Source organism: Meles meles, chromosome 18 (assembly GCF_922984935.1).
Source record: "Meles meles chromosome 18, mMelMel3.1 paternal haplotype, whole genome shotgun sequence".
Lineage (NCBI taxonomy): Eukaryota > Metazoa > Chordata > Mammalia > Carnivora > Mustelidae > Meles > Meles meles.
The window spans coordinates 40,818,245-40,831,744 of NC_060083.1; the positions used below are offsets into that span (position 1 = coordinate 40,818,245).

Sequence of the window (13,500 nt, forward strand, 5' to 3'; positions counted from 1 at the left end):
AATGAGGACCACGGGTTTTTGGTCCTTGGCTCGAACCTTGGAGGGCATGCCCTGAGGGCGGCAGTGAGCTGTGCCCTCCGGGAGATGGCATCTTCCACACCATGAGGCCTGCTCAGGGCCCAGGCAGCCAGTGGGGGGACCTGAGGTGGGCCAGTCCTTTGGGTGGTTCCCGAAATGTCCAGAAACGTGTTCAGTAGAGTTGGGTTCTGTATTTCTGTGACTCCTTCCCACTGCCTTGACTGCTTGATGCCCCGCAATGACATGAAAGACATACTCAGGGCTGGGTGACATTTTACTGGGGGAGCCTCCTGTCACAGGTGAGGGGTCTGAGAAGGAGGGGAGGCCCCACCCATGCCCTGTTCTTCCCCCTTCCTCGTTCCTGTGGAATTGCTGGTAGGGACGGGCTGCCCTTCACTTATTGATTCTTTTGGTCATGGTTTTGGTTGTGCTGGGGGCCCTGGACACAGAGGCCTTGGGGCCTGTGGCTGCTTTGGTCCCCTTCTTTGCCTGGACAGTGCTTTGCTGGCTGGAAACCAGAGGGCAGAGTTTCTTGGTGGCAGAGGTGGCTTGTGGCAAGGAGGCGGGCTTGGGGGGTGTCTCCTTCCCTTGGCTGGGGGTGACAGAGGGACTGCTGTCCTTAGCCACGGGCCCCCCCGGCAGCAGGGGGAGGTCAGTGAGGGCGGGCTTCGTCTCCATCCTCTGAAGGTGCTCAGTCAGGGCTGCCTGCTGTCTGCGCTCCTTGTGCCTGTCCATCTCCTGCTCCAGCTCCTGGAGGAAGCCTGGGAGGGACAAGACGGTAGGTGGTAGACGGAGCCCTGGGCTTGGCAGGAAGGCCTTTGGCAGGGAGGTCTCTGGCTGACCCTTGGAGCAGACTAACCTGCTGCCGTCCCTAGCGGGGAGGGGCCCGGAGTTGGGGTGGGGAGGACATGTCACTTGCACGCCAGACTGACGCCTGGCCCTGGCGGGACTGTCTCACTCCGACCCAGATGCCGCTCTGGGCTTGGGGCTGCCTCCCTAGCTGTCACTGCCACCTTAGCTGCCCCAGTGCCCCACGGGGCGGAGGAGAGTTCTAGAGAGGGTACAAGCCTTGGAAGGCAGGACCACCTCGCTCTGTGCAGAACGGACCGCTCAGCTCTGGGAACTCCTCCTCCTCGTCGTCTGAGGCTTTCTCCTCCTCATCCGAGGCCCAGCGCTCTAACACAGGCTGCTTGTCCAGGTCCAGGAGCAACGGCAGGGCTTCTGTGACCAGCTCCCTGTAGGGCAGAAAGAGCAGAGGACCCCCCACCCCGGGAGAGCACCCATGGGTGGGGAGCCTGGGAGGAAGTGCAGACACAAGCCGCAGCAACCACACCGGGAGGGCTGGTGTTCACAGACGGGGAGATGGGCCTGTGATCAGTCCCAAAAAGCTAAGGGTTGGCTCTGTGTGGACCTCGGGGTGGGAGAGAAAAAGTGTCCCATTTGAGCCAGGGTGGAGGAGAAGGCACCGTGGATGGTGACCCCGGGTTTGCAGGCTGAGAGGGGGCCCGCGTGGAGGTAGGAGGAGGAGCTCGGCCACCCCCCATTTCTTCCCTTCCGCATGTCCTCCTCACCTGTATCCATCCTGGTTGGTGCAGCTGTTTCCAGTCAAGTTGAGGATGAGAAGGCTCTGAGGGAACTCATCTTCGTGCACCAGGGAGAAGGGAACAAGGGTGTCTTACCCCTCTCCCGGCCCAAAGCCTCTGTCCCTTTGTACAGCCTCCCCAGACCCCCAGAGGCCGTGCTGCCAATGCAAGCATGGGGAGATGGTAGCGGAGAAGGGGGGGCCCACACAAGGCTTATCCCATAAACTGGGGCCAGGGCCTTCCTACCTAGCTTCAGTGTTTCTATCAGGTTCTCAGAAAGGTCCAGAAACTGGAGATGTGGGAGGTCACGGAGGTTTTCCACCTGCTTGATTTGGTTTCCTGCCAGAGACAGGAAGCTGCGGGGGGGAGGAGGGGGTGCAAAGACAGAGCTGCATCACGGAACCATGGGAGGAAGCGAGGAGGACACCAGGCGCCCGGGGGCCCTGGCTGAGCAGCCTGATGATGAGTGGGGACTTGTGGCCCCCCTGGGTGGGGGAAGCAGGGCAGGGCTTGTTGGGTCCCCAGTGGACAAGACATTAGGCTTGGAGAAGTCTGGACCAGTTCTCTGGGGCAGGGCCGGGTGTCCCCCCTCCCCGATCTCCCCCTCTCCCCCAGGCCTGAGCCCTGACACCACGTACCGCAAGGAGGGGACGCAGGCCAGGTTCTCAATCCGCTGGATCTTATTCTGCAGAAAGCAAACAAGTTGGGGAAACTGGGTAGACCCTGTCCGCTGTTGCAGCTGGCCAGCTGGCGCTCTGGGAATGACCCCCTGCCCCCTGAACTGGTTCTCGCTACCCGGGGATGATTTGCTTTCTCTGGGTGGATGGTCAAGGGGGGTCAACTTGGGGGCTGGCTACGCTTCCTTAAAGTATACGCTGCTCAGCCCACAACCATAGAGGGGCCTGGAAGTCAAGAAGGAGACCAAGGGGCCATGGGGCAGTAGTGGAGGCCTGAGTGTGGCTTAGGTACACGCAGGGAGTAATAGGCACACGTGACTTTGATTCGTAAAGTTCCTGTGGGGAAAGACGAAAGGAGCGGGGTATAGTCAACCCAGAGGACCCTGAAACTCAGTCAGTCAACCACCACCACCACCACCAACAAACTACTTACTTACTTTCTTCTTTCTTTCTTTCTTTCTTACCATTTTACTTCTAAATAATCTCTACACCTAATGTGGAGCTTGAACTTAAAATCCTGAGATCGAGAGTTGCATGCTCCACAGGCGCCCCATCTGGGAACAGTTTCAATGAAAGTCTGCCTCCCTGAATGGCAGGGAATGGCAAGGTGACCTGATTGGTTGCTTTTGGATTAAACAGACTTGGTCCACAGAGGGTGAAGGGGGAGGAAGGGCAGGAGGCAAGAAGTTACCGCTTGCAGATAAAGGCTGTGAAGGTTCTGGAGGCCCTCAAGATTCCCGATAGTGGTAATCCCCTCCCGGTCCAGGCGGACAGTCTGCAGTTCAGCCAGAGTGTGAAACCTGGAAGAACAGTCAGCAGGTGTTGTAATGGAATGCCACTTCTGTGTTGTATCAGCAGGGAAGATGGGAGGGGAGGAAAGGGGTTTCAAGATAAGTGCCTTTGATGAGATGTCAGGAACACATGAGGTGGTGTCCCCATCATGAAACCATGAAACTGGAGCCCTGGATCTTGGTCAGAAGCACTGGGAAGGATCAGAGGGTGAGAGGAGTAGAAGGCCCTTGGACCAGGAAATGGGTGATAGCAGCTTATGGTTCCTGGAGAGACTCAGGGGCAAGGAAGACTTCCTTGGACCAGCGTGGACGGTGGAAGCAGGGACCGGGGCAGAGATGAGACAACTCGGAAGGAGGATCCTTCCTTACTTTCGAGTGGCCCATGGAAGGATCTTTTTTCCATTCACTCATTCATTCATTCATCCCACAATATTTACTGAGTGCCCACTAGAGACAAATGAAGAGTCCCTGCCCATCACTATTCGAGAAGCAGGCCAAACATCTATGACAAGTGGATGACAGACACAAGTACAAGGGACCAAAGGAGTGCCTGAACTGTGCACGGACTCCTGAATTGGGGGCATGGAATGCTTCCTGGAGGAGGTGATGTAAGTGGGAGTTGGCTGGGAAGGTGAGAAGGGGATGAGGAGAAGGCATATCAAACAGAAGGAACAGTGTGTGCTAATCCAGGCTTTCCCCAACTTTAATGTGCCCATGAGTCCCTTGGGGCTTTCGTTAAAATGCAGATTCCGGTTAAGTAGGTCTGGGATGAGCCTGAGAATCGTCATTACTAACAACCTCCCAGGTGATGTTGCTCAGCACCAATCTGAGAAGTAAGGCGCTAAGGTGTGAGAATGTCGGGTCTTAGAGGAATAGTGGAGAATGGCAAGAAATAAGGCTAAAAAGGCAGCAGAGCTCAACTCATGCTAAGGCATTTGGATTTTATTCTGGAAGTACTAGAGGGCCAAGGAAAGTTCCATCAAGGTGTGCCTGATCAGAGTTGTCATTTAAAAGGATCACTTTGGTAGCAGTCCAGGGATCCAGGCCCGGGGGGGGGGGGGCAGGGAAACTAATTAGGAGTTTGTTGAGAGGTGATGGCTTAAGAGCCTTATTTAAGGCAGTTGAGTGGGCATGGTAAAAAAAAAAAAAGAAAAAGAAAAGGAACAGAATAATGTTTAAGGAGGCAAAATCAGTTGGACATGACCACTGATTGAATGCATGGAGTAAGTAAAGAGAGGGATAAAGATGAGTTGACAAACCAGTACAGCTGAGGGGACTGGTCATCCTGTGTGTTTCAATCGTCCACCACCTCTTTCTCCCCCAGCACTCACATCTTCTCTGACAGATCCTCATCTTCACGGAAGGTCAAGTTCCGCTTGGTGATAAGGGCTTCAGTAATGCACACGCCCCCTTCCTCTGGACTCTGGGCAAGCTTAGCTGTGAAAAGATGAGTCCAACTATTATATTTCTTATTCTTGGAAGCCCGACCGTACTGTTTTCCGAATCTTCTACTCACCACCCTATCCCCTACTCACATCCGGGCATCATTTAAAGGCTATTGGCCTGGCATGGGCTTAGAACGAAGGGAAGCGGACCAACTTGGATAGCCCCGGGGGTTGGCGGAACCCAGGATGATGTGAGGAGGGAGAAGCTCGGAGACTCGAGGGACAACGGAAAGTGGTTGATTCAGAGCCAATTCAGGAGGTGCGGTAGAAGACAAAAGTAAATCGAGGTGGGGGCTTTGGAGTTTGACCGGTGCAAAGGGGCTAGTAAAACTGGGGGATTGTGGGTAGAGAGTGGCGGGTGCGGATCGAAAGAAAAGAGCTGTGCCCCAGAGTCCAAGCGTCGTTGCTAGGAGACTGGACGCCCGGTTGGGCGTCAGTGGGGCGGGCTCGCAACGGCTCAGCGCATGCGGATTAGTGCTCCAGCCGGCGGATTCGCGGGCTGTTTCCGGTCCCAGGACTTCCCACAATCCTTAGCTCCTTCTGTCTCTCCCGGCTCCCGTCTGTTCTTCCGGTGGTGATGGCTGCGGCCGTGTCTGGGATGCTGCGAGGGGGTCTCCTGCCCCGGGCGGGTAAGGAGCGGCCCAGGTCCTCATGGCGCGTTCCGGACGGCGCTCTCTAGTTTTGTCTCCCCTCCTCCACTACTGACCCTCTCCCGCAATCTCTTACTCCAGACAGCTCGCGATGACCCCTGAGCCCAGCTAGATCGCTGGCCTCCTTCCTCCGTCCGATTTCCTGTGGCTGCAGACACTAGTAGTAACAGCAGCGCAGCAACAACGTCAGCGACAACCACAGTACTTCTTCCCTACGCCCGAGGCCCCCTTCCCTCTCTGGGTTTCTGTAATCCAGCACCCAGCTCCTGCTCGCCTCCAGTTTCCTTTGCTTGAACCATTGCCCGCCCAGACCTGGGCGCTGTGCCACCTTTTCACGGTCTCGGCCTAAATGTCATCTGCTCAGGCCTTCCCTGGCCACCTTCTGCAAAGCAGGTTTCCCATGTTAAAATGTGTATTTTGCAGCCTGTTTATGGACCCCTTTCACCCCTCAGTCTGTAATTTTGCATTTGTGTATGTGTTGTCTCCTGTATTAGACTTCCCACTCTGTAAGGGCAGAACCCTTATGTTCATCCAGCATAGACGGCAGGTGGCGTGGTGCCTGGCTTTAGGCATGCAGTAGACATTTGTTTAATGAATGATTTAACTCACATAATATAGGCCAGGCACAGTGGTAAATGATTTACATGTATTATCTCATTTAAATCTTAAAGCATGTCATGGAGAAGTCATGATCATCTCCTCTTTACAGGTGAAGAATTTCAAGTTTAGAGCAGTTGAGTGGTCAAGGTCACAGCTACTAAGTGGCAGAAGAGATTAAAATCTGATTCCATCTGCGGGCGCCTGGGTGGCTCAGTAGATTTAAGCATCCAGCTCTTGGTTTTAGCTTGGGTCATGATCTCAGGGTGGTCAGACTGAGCCCGCTTCAGGCTCAGTGCTGCTGAGCTTGGAGCCTGCTTGGCATTCTTGCTTTCCCTCTGCCGCCCCCCGCCGCCCCCCAACCTCTTTCTCTTAAAAAAAAAAGTCTGGTTCATCTGATCCAAAACCTATGTTCTTAACTTAGGTTTTGTGGCTGCTGGCAATAAAACCTCTCACCCCAGTAAACCTCCATGCTCTCTTATAGCCACCTTCTAGCTGACCTTTTCCCTGAGGCCCCATCCCAATCTTGGGAAAGGCTGAAAGTGGGAAGCGCTAGCCTGGGTCCTTTCATTGAAGATGAAGGGGTCAGTTAGGCTTACAACTTTCAAGTGGCTCCCGTATCTTCTGAGGCGTGCTCTCCAGCGATGCCTGTAAACAAGAACAAGGGAAGGGGAGACTTGTTTGGGGGAAGCTGTGAGGGCCGTGTAACTTATTTTCCCTCTTGCTTCAATTCATGGGCGAAGGCCTCAGAGCAGTGCCTAGAGCAGTGGTTTTGGACTTCAGCAGGCATCCGTAACGCTTGGAGTCTTATTAGAACCATTGTTTGCTGGGCTCCCCTCCAGTGTTTCTGATTCAGGAGGTCCAGGACAGGCCCTGAGAACTTATGTTTCCAACCAGTTACCAGGAGATGCCAATGTTGCTGGCTGAGTAAAGGGAGCACACCTTGAGAACCATTGGCTTAAACCAGGGTTTGCCAAATTGTGGCAGGACTGGTCACCATGTTTTATAAATAAAGTTTTATTGGAATACAGCCACTTCTGCTTGTTTCATATTGTCTAGGGTTGTTTTCATGATACGATGGCACGGTTGAGTAGTAGTTGCAGACTGTATGGTTCTTTAACTTTAAAGATTTACTATTTGGCTATTTAAGAAAAATTTGCAGGAGGCCTAGGTGGCTCAGTGGATTAAGCCTCTGCCTTCAGCTCAGGTCATGATCCCGGGGTCCTGGGATCGAGCCATGTGTCAGACTGCCTCCTCAGTGGGGAGTCTGCTTCTCCTGTGCCCTCTGCCTCTCCACCCCTGCTCTGTGTTCTCCACATTCTCTCAAAGAAAGAAATAAAATCTTAAAAAAAAAATAGAAAAAAAATTTGCTCAGTCCTCTCCTCCCTTTTTTAATGTGTTCAAATATACTTTCTCCTTTGTTCTCATCTCCCTACCCCCGCCATCTCTGTACCTATAGAAGAGCTGGAGAAATGGGCGCCTCAAAGGATCAAACAGTTGACCTCAGGTCACTCATTAGAGAGAAGGGAAGTTTGGGGGATTTACAATTCCTAGCAGACAATTCCTTGTCCCTCTCTTGTGTTGGGTCTAGTTTTGTGAGCCATGGTTGTCTTGCTCAGGGGTGGGCTTTTTCTCCATCTGAGACCGACTAAGGACTCCCAGAAGCTGCATGTCACAGTGTTGCCATTTCCCCTTCTAGGTCGGCTGCCCACCCTCCAGACCATCCGCTGTGGCTCTAAGGCTGTTACCCGCCATCGTCGTGTGATGCACTTCCAGCGGCAGAAGCTGATGGCTGTGACTGAGTATATCCCCCCAAAACCCGCTATCAACCCAAGATGCCTACCATGTCCTCCCAGTCCCCCACAGGAGGTAAGGAGGACACTGCCCATCCTTGGTGCTGGGATAGTAGATTGATATGACCTTGTCTCTGATGCCATAATGAAGTAGCTCTCCAGAACCTCTACATCACTACTTCCCCTCTTTGACCCCATGGGCCAGATGCTTTAAAATGAAATGTGTAGGCGCACCTGGGTGGCTCAGTGGGTTAAAGCCTCTGCCTTCAGCCCAGGTCATGGTCCCAGGGTCCTGGGATCGAGCCCCACATCGGGCTCTCTGCTCAGCAGGGAGCCTGCTTCCCCTCCTCTCTCTCTGGCTGCCTCTCTGCCTACCTGTGATCTCTGTCTGTCAAATAGTAAATAAAATCTTTAAAAAAAAATAAAATAAAATGAAATGTGCACTTGAATCTGCTTGGCATTTTGGGCTCTGTGGATTGGATGGGCCTCCTGGATTTTCTTCACTCTTTACTTGTCTCCCCCAAATTGTGTGAAAGTTATGCAAGCAGGTGGAGAGAGGGGAGAGTATCTCTCTTGTCTTGAAAGGACTTGAAGCTTCTATGTTTTCCTAGAGGAACGGGAGGAACTTTTTTGTCCTTAAAAAGAGCAGAGCGACCAGGGGAATTTGTACCTTTATGCTTGTTGTCAGGCCCACATGCTGTCAATTTTGAGAAACACTGTCTTCAGAAAATGAAGTCTTGTCCTCGGTTCTGAATTAACACTGCAAAAGAGTTATCTTACGTTTATAATTGGTGAATTGATTCAACATAAATGCAGCATCAGAGAGAGAGAGTAATTTTGACCGCATTATTGTCAGACGTTGACTGGGTCAGACCAGTGACCAGGTCATGGGGACGAGCTTTGTCAGTATGACAACACTGCTCTAAAGACCGTGGTATAGGGGCGCCTGGGTGGCTCAGTGGGTTAAAGCCTCTGCCTTCGGCTCAGGTCATGATCCCAGGGTCCTGGGATCGAGCCCCACATCCGGCTCTCTGCTCAGCAGGGAGCCTGCTTCCTCCTCTCTCTCTGCCTGCCTCTCTGCCTACTTGTGATCTCTGTCTGTCAAATAAATAAAATCTTAAAAAAAAAAAAAAAAAAAAGACCGTGGTATAAAGACCGTGGTCATCTGACAAAAACGAAGGGCAGAGTGGGAGGGGGAGCATGTCCTGAGAGGCAGGGCCCCGACCCTCCTCCTGAACACCGATACTTCCCCCATTTGGGCATCCCTGGGAGTCCCAGCACCTGTTCCCCTGGGGAGAAAGGGGGATAAGGAGAGGGCAGCTGATGTGCCCTCGGTCATCTCTTCCTGACTACAGGAGACAGGGCTGATCCGACTCCTCCATCGGGAGATAGATGCAGTTTTCCGAGAGAACCGAATGATAGCTGTCTGCCAGAATGTGGCTCTGAGCGCGGAGGACAAGCTGCTCATACGGCACCGGCTGTGGAAGCACAAGATCCTGTTGAAGGTCTTCCCCAACCAGGTAGGGAGCAGCCCTCTGGTGCGGGCGCCCTGCTCCCCTGCCTCTGCCAACTCGGACCGCAGGGCCCTTCCCAGATTGGGTGTGTTCAACACCCCCCCGCCCCAAGCAACCCTCCAGTCTGGTGCCTGCACTGTGTCTGGGGGCCGAGGAGACTGTCAGCTTGCACCCACAGCCTGACTTGGCCTGTGACTGGGGTGGGCAGCGTTTCCTCCCACTTGTCCCCAGGAAGCCGTTTATCCTGCTCTTCCAGGTTCTGAAGCCCTTCCTAGAGGATTCCAAGTACCAGAACCTGCTGCCTCTCTTTGTGGGGCACAACTTCCTGCTGGTCAGTGAGGAGCCCAAGGTCAAGGAGATGGTGCGAATCTTGAAGAGTGTGCCCTTCCTGCCACTGCTAGGTGAGCAAGCAGCCTTGTGGGTTGAGGATGGGGGTGAAGGGGAGTGTGTGCTACCGAGGCCTGATGCCATCTGCTAAGTACATGTGGGTATAACTGTGGCCATCCTTGGGGAGGGAGCATTGCTCACAGATGAGGCCTAAGTCAGTAGCACCATTTGTTGAGGGCTACCTGTGTCCTTCCAGAACCTATGTTGGCTCACTACTCTGCGTCTGTCCATCCTTCCTTCCTGCCTCCCTCCCTCCATCTCTCCCTCCCTTCTTTCTTTCTTTTTTATATTTATTTATTTTAGGGAGAGAGAGAGTTCAGGCCGGGGGCAGGATAAGGGGCAGGGACAGCAGGAGCAGGGGAAGGAGAGAAACAGACTCCATGCTGAGTAGGGAGTCCCATGCAGGGCTGGATCTCACAGGCCTGAGATCATAACCTGAGGCACAACCAAGAGTCAGATCTTAACCGCCTGAGCCACCCAGGCGCCCCCAGTCCAGCATCATTTCTGCCCTGGGGAGAAGAGGAGGGAAAGCAGAGAGGCCTCCGCAGGGAGAGGAAGTTCAGACACCTTGAGTCTGGCAGTGGGATACAGAAAGCCACACAGATGAAGATACTTAAAACAACCCCCCCCCCCCCCACCCAGGTAAGGGACACCGAAGGGCAGGGAGCAATGTTTCCCAGACTCCCCTGGTGCTGGGGATCCCTGGAGATGGTTCTTTTATAGAGAAGACTGGTTTTATAGGTCTCCGTGGACCACCCCCTACCCTGCTACACACACGCCCTGTGGTTCTTTTTTTTTTTTTTTTAAGATTTTATTTATTTATTTGACAGAGAGAGATCACAAGTAGGCAGAGAGAGAGGGGATGCTGGCTCCCCACGGAGCAGAGAGCCTAATGCGGGGCTCGATCCCAGGACCCCGAGATCCTGGCCTGAGCTGAAGGCAGAGGCTTAACCTACTGAGCCACCCAGGCACCCACGCCCTGTGGTTCTTTAAGAAAGTTTAGGAAACCATGACTTAGTGGCAGTTGGGCCAGATGGATGTCCTATGTCAGGGTTTTCTAGGGAAGAGTTAGGAAGGAAGGGAGGGGATCAGTCCCAGACTGAGGAGGAATTGGGCAGGGCAGGCATGGGAACCAGATTTGGGGAGGGTTGGGAGGTGGAGAAGGGCAACAGAGCATGCGTTGGGACCTCGATCGTTGTTTTCAGAGGAGAGAGGCGTTCGTGGCGCCCGGCTGACCCTGTGTTTTTCCAGGTGGCTGCATCGATGACGCCATCCTCAGCAGACAAGGCTTCATCAACTACTCCCAGCTTCCCAGCCTGACCCTGGTGCAGGGCGAGCTGGTAGGAGGGCTCACCTTCCGCATGGCCCAGACCCACCTCTTGCTTCAGCACCAGTCCTTCCAGCTGACGGCCCTGCTGGACCAATACATCAGACAGCAACAGGAGGGGGACTCTGTGGCACCGGCTGGCGGGCAGCCCACTTCTCCTGACCCTGTTCCGAACTCCTAGTCAGCCTGTTGTACCCAGCCCGCCCATAAACACACTCTGCCCCTGTGGGCCGCGCCCTCACCCATCAGAGATGTGGAAGCACTCGGGGTGGGGAGTGGCGTTTGTGACCTGACTTCGCTGAGCCCGACTTCCCAGACACAGGGCCACGCGGGGATGCAGAGACACCCTGTTTCCAAATAGAGGCTCTGAATCACTGTCTTTGTCTTCAGTATTCCCACCTTGGGACCTAGCAGGAAAAGGCTTTCAGCTCTCCAGGCCCTGGGCAGAGAAGCTGAACAGACGAGGAAGTTGCACTCTGCCTCCATGTCACTGTCCCTTGCTGCACGTGTCTCCCGGCCTATCCCCTCGACGGTGCACTGTGCTGGATTGGCTCCCCTCGGTGCTTGTGCTGAGAACCAGGCTCTGTGCTCACCGCTTGACACACCTCAGTTCTTCTCACCATGTCGCCATATCACACTCATTTCACAGAGAAGTTCAGTAGTCTGCCCAAGGTCATGCAGCTAATAAGAGGCCGAACAGGGACTTGAACTAGGCTGTCTCTCTGCTCAGAAGACTGTTCCCTGGATTTCTGCCCTCGAGCTTCCTCATTAGGGTCTGGGGTGTGCCTGAGTGTTAATTCTCCACCCTCGGGGTGTGTCACATTATGGAAAGGTTGGGAGCACTGGTTGATGATAAAATGAAATGCATTTTACTTCTTCTGTTTTGCTGTGTGTGAGCTTATCCTCCATGTAGACTTATTCTCATGGCCACCTCTGATTCTCACTTCCCCTCCTAGAAAATCCTTCCTCTTTCCACGTCCAGGTCCCCTGCCTCCCTGGACCAATCCCACAAATGACATCTCTTACATGTTTGTCCTTTTGAAGGCGGCTGCCAGCTCTGCCCATTAGCCAGCATGTTCCAGGTGATTCTGAACAACAGATGGGCCAAACCAGAATTCTGTATTAATGAGGGGGTCTGGAGGCTCTTGATGGAAGGCCTCACCCCAATCTTTGAGAACCAAAAGTTCCTAATGAATTAGAATGTTTAACTAGAAGCCTGCCCTTGTCCTTGATTGGAGTAGGGAAGGTGGCTCTCGTGGGCCGTGCCACAGCCGCTCTGGCTGTGCTCTGTTCTGTGGCCTGGTCTGGGACCGATTTCCCACAGTTCCCAGCTCGGTGTTGTATGCCCCAGGGATGCTTGATCAATCTGAAGTGAATTAAAAGGCTCCCAAGGCTCGTGGATGTCAGAACTGGTCTGGCTAATGCTGCCCAATGCCCTCCCTGACTCCCAGACCCCTGCTGGGTGCCAACAACTCCTTTCTGGGGCAGCAGGAGCCGTGCTGAGGCTCTGAATGGCTGAGAAAACAGGCATCTCCTGAGAAATGTGTAAGATCCTGTAGGGTAAACTGAGGCCTGGGGGGAGGAGGCAGCCCGTATCCCTTCTGGACCAAAGAACCCGCACTGCATCCTTCACCTGCTGGTGATGCCTAAGGCCCTGCTATTAAAAACTCACTTTCCAGAAAGCAGCCTCACTGCTTAAAGCTGTGAGTCCATTTTGCATTCATTTTAACAAGGGTTAGACCTTTTTTAAAAAGACTTTTTTTATTAAGAGTGCATGCATGAGAGTGGGGGAAGGAACAGAGGGACAGAGAGAACCTCAAGCAGATTTTGCGCTGAGCCGGAGGCCTCCGCGGGGCTCAATCTCCAGACCCCGTGTGGAAAAGAGTCAGAGGACGCTTAACCGACTGGGTCACCCAGGTGTCCTAGGTTTAGATATTAAGAGTTTATTTTTTAAATGATTTTATTTATTTATTTGACAGAGAGAGATCAAAAGTAGGCAGAGAGAGAGGGGGAAGCAGGCTCCCTGCTGAGCTCCATCCCAGGACCCTGAGATCATGACCTGAGCCGAAGATAGAGGTTTAACCCACTGAGCCACCCAGGCGCCCCAAGAGTTGATTTTTAGTTAGAATCCAGTACTGAGCTGGACAGAGTACTCCAGCAGAACAGAGGTGCTCAGAGAGGGAGGCCGGAGGTCCCTGAGCTGGCACCAGCACTTCCTAACAGCCACGTGGTCACTGCTGCAGGCCTGCTCCAGGTCCAAGGACTGCAAGCAGGGGATTTTGTGTTACGCATATAGGTGCCTCCAGCCACAGTGGTTCCCACCCCCCACCCCCGTGGGGCTCACCCACAATAACAGCCTTGGTGGGGGCCGCTGCCTGGCCCTCTGAGCTGTGGCTGCGTGCCTAACTGTGCTGTTGGCACTGTCTACTGTGGTCCCCCAGGGGCATCCATCCCTTCCCGTTAACCTGATACCTTTGCTGCCTCCAAATTTTGCAGTCTATTTTCAGATGTAAAAACGAGAGGGGGGTGGTTAATAAGGAAATGGCCTTGGGTACTAACTGGGGTCAAGGCCATCCTAGTCCGAGTAAACCCTTTACCAACATTGGCCCGAGGCCAGCAGTTCCCTAGTCCTCCGTGATCTGTCTCGAACGGCGCCCAGTGGGGACTCTGCCCCTACTCCCAAGCTACCTTGGTGCTGGGGAGTCCGTTCAGCCCTGA

At 53.7% G+C, this 13,500-nt stretch overlaps 2 protein-coding genes across 3 annotated transcripts; one reads left to right on the top strand and one right to left on the bottom strand.

The window, feature by feature from the left end:
* Positions 1-278: 278 nt before the first annotated feature.
* Positions 279-4,791, bottom strand: LRRC46 (leucine rich repeat containing 46). 2 transcript variants are annotated; one of them, XM_045985800.1, is made up of 8 exons: positions 4,605-4,791; positions 4,401-4,506; positions 2,970-3,078; positions 2,240-2,286; positions 1,848-1,957; positions 1,590-1,659; positions 1,126-1,253; positions 279-779 (listed from the first exon to the last, which is right to left on the bottom strand). In XM_045985800.1, exons 1-8 carry the CDS (start codon positions 4,615-4,617, stop codon positions 412-414), a joined length of 951 nt encoding a protein of 316 aa, XP_045841756.1. In that variant the 5' UTR covers positions 4,618-4,791; the 3' UTR covers positions 279-411. The 2 variants fall into 2 exon arrangements, with proteins under 2 accessions (XP_045841756.1, XP_045841755.1); XM_045985799.1 differs by having other exon boundaries at positions 1,105-1,253.
* Positions 4,792-5,057: 266 nt separating this feature from the next.
* Positions 5,058-11,654, top strand: MRPL10 (mitochondrial ribosomal protein L10). Its single transcript, XM_045983873.1, has 5 exons — positions 5,058-5,143; positions 7,461-7,630; positions 8,910-9,074; positions 9,325-9,469; positions 10,707-11,654. The coding sequence occupies exons 1-5, from the start codon at positions 5,092-5,094 to the stop codon at positions 10,961-10,963; spliced, it is 789 nt and encodes a 262-aa protein (XP_045839829.1). The 5' UTR covers positions 5,058-5,091; the 3' UTR covers positions 10,964-11,654.
* Positions 11,655-13,500: the final 1,846 nt, after the last annotated feature.